General features: G+C 39.2%; 1 protein-coding gene across 1 annotated transcript; it reads right to left on the bottom strand.

The window, feature by feature from the left end:
• Positions 1 to 6: 6 nt before the first annotated feature.
• On the bottom strand, positions 7 to 7,322 carry LOC117152491. The gene is made up of 3 exons (XM_033324484.1): positions 6,629 to 7,322; positions 740 to 3,003; positions 7 to 476 (listed from the first exon to the last, which is right to left on the bottom strand). The coding sequence occupies exons 1-3, from the start codon at positions 7,320 to 7,322 to the stop codon at positions 102 to 104; spliced, it is 3,333 nt and encodes a 1,110-aa protein (XP_033180375.1). The 3' UTR covers positions 7 to 101.
• Positions 7,323 to 7,529: the final 207 nt, after the last annotated feature.

Genomic DNA, 7,529 nt, shown 5'->3' with positions numbered 1-7,529 from the left:
ATAAAATTGTAGATCTTTATCGTTATACTAATAAAAATGAGAAATAATATATTCCGAGTATGTAAACACCGTGCCACGGACGTACGTTGCAATTTTTCCTGTCATATTCTACGAACATCCATTTCATCGTTGTTAACTTCATCATTCAAAGGATTCAAATTTTCACCAGCTAGAAGTGCTTCAATCTCGCGATATGTTTTTCCTCTTGTATCCGGTACGCATATGAACATCATCACTAATGCCACAAAGCATGATGACGCGAACAACGCGTAATTGTCAAACACTCCTATATTATCGGTAATCACTTGAGTCAGTTTCGACACGGTAAAACCAATTACACCATCGAAAATGACAACGATGGCACCCACAAAGCCTATCAGTTTCGTAGGAAATAAGTCACATAGGAAAACGTTGAGTAACGTACCTAAACCAATGTGAAACACAACTAGATGCAAAATTAAAGACGTGACAAATTCCTCAGATATATATTTAGGTGCGTAAAGATAAGATGATAAAAGAATCGATATACAACACGTCCCAGCCGTAGACAGAATCACATGTTTTCTTCTTCCACACCAATCCACTATAAACACGGTTAAATAGCTAGGTAAAAGGCGGATAATCTCGACACAAATCAATATGTCGTTTAGACCCGTAGAGGTCGCTTTTCTGCTAATGAAATCCCGCAGGTGCTGCGTAGCGGTGAAGTTACCGCTAAGATGTTGTGTCATGAAAGCACGATAAACAGAGCTTTCCTGTTGCTTCGTTGTAGTATTGCTCGCAGCTTTTCTAAACAGGTATATTTAGTTAAATCCATGTATGGCTCAGATATGTCCGCTGATGCTCGTGAATCCACTCTGGATTGTGTGCCTAAGTCGCTTCTGGCTCGTGAGTGTAATTCGCTTCTCGTTTCTGGGAGTATTTGGCTGGTGGATGGTCGGTGTATTTGGCTTGTGGATGGTCGGTGTATTTCATTTGTGGTTTCTGGGTGTGTTTCGCTTGTTGCTTCTGGGTGTATTTCTCTTGTGATTTCTCGAGGTATTTCGCTTGTGGATGGTCGGTTTATTTGCCTTGCGGATGGTCGGTGTATATCGTTTGTGGTTTCTGGGAGTATTTCGCTTGTGCTTTCTGGGTGTATTTCGCATGTTGCTTCTGGATGCTTTTCACTTGTGGATGCTTGGTGTATTTCGCATGTGGGATCTGGGTGTATTTTGCTTGTCGGGCGCCGGTGTATTTGGCTAGTGGATGGTCGGTGCAAGTCGCTTGCGGATTGTGAGTGTAATTCGCGCGTGGTTTGTGGTGGTAGTCCGTGCGAGACGCGCGAGTATTCTACGTGTAATTCGCCCGTGGCTTGTGTACGTACTTCGCATTTGAATTTTGAGTGTACTGAGGATATGGATTGTGAGTGTGAGTCGCTACTGGATGGTAAGTTTAAATCGGACGTGGCTTCTGTGTCTACTACTTCCCGTGTGGGGTCTGAGTGTGTTTCGCGTATTGATTGTGAGGGTAAATTGCTTGTGTAAGGTGGGGGTAAATCTCTACATGATGATGGTTCTGGGTGTATTTCGCTTGTTGCTTCTTGGTGTATTCCGCTTATGGTTTCTGGGTGTATTTCGCCTGTTGCTTCTGGGTGTATTTCTCTTGTGATTTCTGGAGGTATTTCGCTTGTTGCTTCTGGGTGTATTTCGCTTGTTGCTTCTTGGTGTATTCCGCTTATGGTTTCTGGGTGTATTTCGCCTGTTGCTTCTGGGTGTATTTCGCTTGTGATTTCTGGAGGTATTTCGCTTGTTGCTTCTGGGTGTATTTCGCTTGTGGTTTGTGGATGTATTTCGCTTGTGGATGGTTGGTACATTTCGCATGTGGGGTCTGGGTGTATTTGGCTTGTCGGGGGCCGGTGTATTTGGCTAGTGGATTGTCGGTGTAAGTCGCTTGCAGATTGTGAGTGTAATTCGAGCGAGGTTTGGAGTGGTAGCCCGGGCGAGACGCGCGAGTATTCTACGCGTAATTCGCCCGTGGTTAGTGTGCGTACTTCGCATTTGAATTTTGAATCTACTGAGGATATGGATTGTGAGTGTGAGTCGCTACTGGATGGTAAGTTTAAATCGGACGTGGCTTCTGTGCCTACTACTTCCCGTGTGGGGTCTGAGTGTGTTTCGCGTATTGATTGTGAGGGTAAATTGCTTCTGTAAGGTGGGGGTAAATCTCTACATGATGGTGGGGGGAAAAGAGTACTGTACGATGGGGGTAAATCGCCACTTGATGGAGGGGGCAAATTGATACTATACGGTGTGGTTAAATCTCTCCTGGATTCGTGTAAATCGCTTGTGAATTGTTGGTGTAATCCGTATCTGGCTTCTGCGCGTAGAGCACGTAGTTCGACTTTCACTTGGTCCGGATCTTCGATGCCTTTGTAATATGCTATCGACTTGCATGCTTGCTCCTTTTTACCTTTTGCCACCAAGAAATACGGAGTTTCGCGTATGTATATGAGCGGCAAGATGGAGATAGCGGATATTCCTGCAAGAGCCAGCAGGTGTGACGTGTACGTCAGCGAGGATCCAGTAACGTAGGTTAGTAGTGACCCGAAATATACGTTCGCTGCGATTAGAGTACTCAGGCGTCCTCTGAGTTTGACGTCGGCGACTTCTGACACGAACATGGGATTTATCGTGCTGGCAATACCAACGCCTATACCGAGAATCCCCCGGGCAAAGTATAGCATTTGCACAGAAGTTGCGGAGTACATGTCGAGCCATCCTATGGTGAACATTATGCTGCATGCAACAAGGCAGTATTTACGACCGATGCGATCGGCCAACTGCGCAGCCAGAAGTGAACCGATCATTGAACTAAGTACTGTCAAAGAAACGCTCCATGAATATTCGTCGTGTGTTAACCTTAGCGGCACTTCGCCGATTCCAGTTGTTAGAGGGAGAAATGAAGAGTTTGTCCATCCGTAGACTGTACCGACCAAGCACATGGTTATCGTTCCTGGAATGAGAAACAGTTAATGCTATATATAGCATATGTTAATTGTAGTGCAGTCGCTTCATAATTACACTGCATATATGTTTGGAAATTTGTACTTTTAACATATACTGTTAATATATTTATAATCAATACATACCGCAGGCTATAAGTAAATGAACTCTGCGCGATGTTAGCACGAATGCTTTCCGTTAGTTTTATTTCTTAGCTATTTTATTATTTATCTGTTAATCAATTCTCATTATATGTGCATTAAGTAAAATACTACGTGAAGTAAAATTTGTTAAAGAATTGCGATAGGTCTAGGTATATTAATGTGTAATAATGAACATTTTTTTGCTTTCAGATCTCTCATAAATATATAAAAGTCCACACTCGGTTTATGATATAACAAAGCATCACGGCGTTGAATATCTGAATCGAAATGTTAAATTTATCATAATGTCGGATGGAATTGAAATGAAACTTTAAACGATGGTACGCAAGTCAATACAAGTAAGAAGTAATTTAGGAACGTCACTATGAAACATCAATTCGAGAGGGGAATGGACATTGCATTCTGCGTATTAAAATTGCAGATAAGTACCTGACGTAATATCAAGAGTGAAAACTAACCGGAAATACATGCCAGCCCTCGCCGGCTTTTTGCGTTGCAGAGACGAGGACATTTCCATAGCGAAAATAAACCGACAAGATCTGAACCTCCGCCCTCAGGCGAGTGCCCAGCAGTGTTCGTGGGAGCCTGGAAAACAGACACCTTTGTTAAGAATAGAAATCATAATTCTATTCTAATTAGATAGTGTATTCTAACTTATGAGCGAATTCCAAACCACGGAAAAGATATTGAGAAGTATTTAAATATTAGCATTATTTCAACATTTTTTCTTTCTCCTATCTTAATAGAAATACAATTTATGATACTTCTGTCAACAGCATTAAAATATTCTTGATGTTATTTGATGTTATTATAGATAGAAGACGTACTTGAGTTTTTCACTGACGTTTGCTAATGGTTACTTGTGCTTTTGACAACTTTCTTCTACAATCATTTCCTTTGAGTGTCCTCCAAATCAATGATAATTTGTAAGGTATTTATATGTTCCTTAAATATTTTTTGAAATTAATGAAATATATTAACATGTCGTATAGATAATACCGAAGAACCGTTTGAACCTTGGAATATGAATCGATATTTATAAGAGGTAACAGTTTTAAGCTTTGAACTTTATATTTTGGTGGATCGTGACAGTTTAAATCAGGCTGAAAGATTCAAAATTTTAAATGATCACGATCGATCAAGACACAAGGTCAAAGATTTAAGATTATTGTGACTTTTAAATATCGACACGATATGTTAATACATTTCATTATGTGCCAGAACTTTAAATAGAGACGTAGGAATCAGAACTTTAATCGCTATGGATTCCAATCTCTATTTGGAAATAAAAGAATAATAGTTAAGACGTACTTGAGTTTTTCACTGACGTTTGCTAATGGTTATTTGTGCTTTTGAAAACTTTCTTGTACAATCTTTTCCTTTGAGTGTCCTCCATATCAATGATAATTTGTAATGTTTTTATATGTTTCTTAAATATCTTTTCTAAATAATGAAATATATTAACATGTATAGATAATACCGAGGAACCGTTTGAACCTTCGAATATGATTCGATATTTATAAGACGTAACACCTTTAAGCTTTGAACTTTATGTTTTGGTGGGTCGTGACAGTTTAAATCAGGCAGAAAGATTCAAAATTTTAAATGATCACGATCGATCAAGACACAAGGTCAAAGATTTAAGATTATTGTGACTTTTAAATATCGACACGATATGTTAATACATTTCATTATGTGCCAGAACTTTAAATAGAGACGTAGGAATCAAAACTTTAATCGCTATGGATTCCAATCTCTATTTGGAAATAAAAGAATAATAGTTAAATTCGCTGAAAATAGGTACCTCAAACAGACGCCATTTTTTATATTTTCGTTGAATTAGAATTTAGGATTTGTTATTCGGCGATATTTAATTTCTAGCCGTTTATTTCAAAAATATTTATCATATAATAATATTAAATACTTACCGTTGTACTCTCGGACATGCTGCCAAAAATAAGTACTTTCACGCAATTATATAATCACGATAGATTTTCAATAATTCAATTTGTAGGATTTAGTTCACTCATAATTATTTAAAAAATGCACGAATGACCTGGGGTAGTAATCTATCGCGAAAAAAGGACAACTGTAAGAAATCTTTACACTGAATCTCGCGATTTGCGGATTTCGTATTGACTTGTTCGATTTACACAACTGCCACAACTATACTGGATACTTCTGAGGATACTTCCCCTTTACATACAATCGACATTATTTCAACACATAAACACTTCTAATTCTCCTTGTTATATGTTTAAGTGTAACGAATTATTTTTAAATATTTTGCCATAGGAACAATAATATTTTTGTACATATTATATCTAGGAAATATCCTAATTATAGTGTTAGAACAATCGAATGCCAACTAGTATATGATACATATTTCCTATAATATAAAAATTGAAATGAGCAAAAATAATTGCACTGCTCCGACTATTAATTATTTTTGTTCTATGTTGCTGCATCGTCTACGTTGCGATCACAATGCAGCATTTGAATTTATAACATTATAATATTATAATATTATAGCATTTGGGTTTATAAGGAAACCTTTACATTTTTTATAGCTAGGTTTAAGGGAATCTTTATATTCTTGATCGGTAAGAATTATGAAGCCACTCTGTGCCTTTATTATGTTCGGATTTGTACGTATTATGCAGGGCTTGCGAAAACGCCTTTAGTTTTCTAATTATAGTATTGAAATTAAATTAGATGTTCTATCAGGTAGAGTTTCTCAAATTTGATGGGACACGATCTAGATGGAACGTTTGTGAGTCTGGTGAATGGTTATGTAGAGTAGCTTTACTGCTAAAAAGCAATGCTTCCTAGATGCATTAATCCGTTCCTAATAAGTACTTCAATATTTAATTAATTTATACATGCGTAATTAAGAGTAATGTTTAAGTAAATAAGGTAGTGTAAGTAGATAAGCAGTATAATTCTTTATGAGGCGCGTCTTTCCCATTTTTGAAATAATCTTACCACAGACGAGGAAGAGGAATCGACGTGACATTCAATGCTTGTCCGACTCTCACATTTTGCGGGTCGGATGACCTCTCCATACCATTTTCGTGTCGCATGCGAAGTTAATATTTCGGTTTAATACTTGTTTGAATTAAAGCTACAATCTTGTACGAAATTATAAATAAAATATAAAACTGGATATCCAATACTCGCAGCGAAATATAATTCTATCTTGCTACAATATTTCAGTAAACATCACACACTATCAAAATAATAAATTACTGTATAGTAAAGTAAGTAAATAAGAATTAAGTGAATCGTTTAATCAGTTCTAAATGAAATTGCAATTTCATATATCTGAAACAAAAATGTGAATTTCTAAATCTTTCCTATTTCCATCCTTGGATTCTCAAACCAATAATAAATTATGTATTGCCAAGTATAGGTAATCTTATTCACCATCAGAAACTCACGAAACCGGTTCGATAATTTATTGATAACGAACAGACGATGTACCTCGATGTCCCACAGTGTATCTCGATGTCCCAGGACATCCCACGATGTTCTTAGGATATCCTACTCTGCCCCACGGTAAATTCTCTTCGTGGCTTTTGTCCCACGAAGTTTCACGGGGTACAACGGTTTCCCATGGTGTCCCAGGGTATTCCATGGTGTCCCAGGGTATTCCATGGTGTCCCAGGGTATTCCATGGTGTCCCAGGGTATTCCATGGTGTCCCAGGGTATTCCATGGTGTCCCAGGGTATTCCATGGTGTCCCAGGGTATTCCATGGTGTCCCAGGGTATTCCATGGTGTCCCAGGGTATTCCATGGTGTCCCAGGGTATTCCATGGTGTCCCAGGGTATTCCATGGTGTCCCAGGGTATTCCATGGTGTCCCAGGGTATTCCATGGTGTCCCAGGGTATTCCATGGTGTCCCAGGGTATTCCATGGTGTCCCAGGGTATTCCATGGTGTCCCAGGGTATTCCATGGTGTCCCAGGGTATTCCATGGTGTCCCAGGGTATTCCATGGTGTCCCAGGGTATTCCATGGTGTCCCAGGGTATTCCATGGTGTCCCAGGGTATTCCATGGTGTCCCAGGGTATTCCATGGTGTCCCAGGGTATTCCATGGTGTCCCAGGGTATTCCATGGTGTCCCAGGGTATTCCATGGTGTCCCAGGGTATTCCATGCTGCCCCACGGCTTCCCATGATATCCCACGGTGGCCCACGATGGCCCACGTCCAGTCTAGATCATCCAAAATACTTCCTGACTTTTGGTGATCCAAACTGTATTGTATTAGCGTAGGTATTGACTTGGTATAGTTTTCCATAGATTAGTCAACTGATTAATTTTTGAAAACAATGCCAATTACCAGGTCTTATCACGAAGAGGTAACTACGCACGAGACCCGCCCA

Source organism: Bombus impatiens, unplaced genomic scaffold (assembly GCF_000188095.3).
Source record: "Bombus impatiens unplaced genomic scaffold, BIMP_2.2 scf_3092, whole genome shotgun sequence".
Classification (NCBI taxonomy): domain Eukaryota; kingdom Metazoa; phylum Arthropoda; class Insecta; order Hymenoptera; family Apidae; genus Bombus; species Bombus impatiens.
Note: the sequence above shows the minus strand (reverse complement) of the source record. Positions and strands in the feature narration are given on the sequence as shown.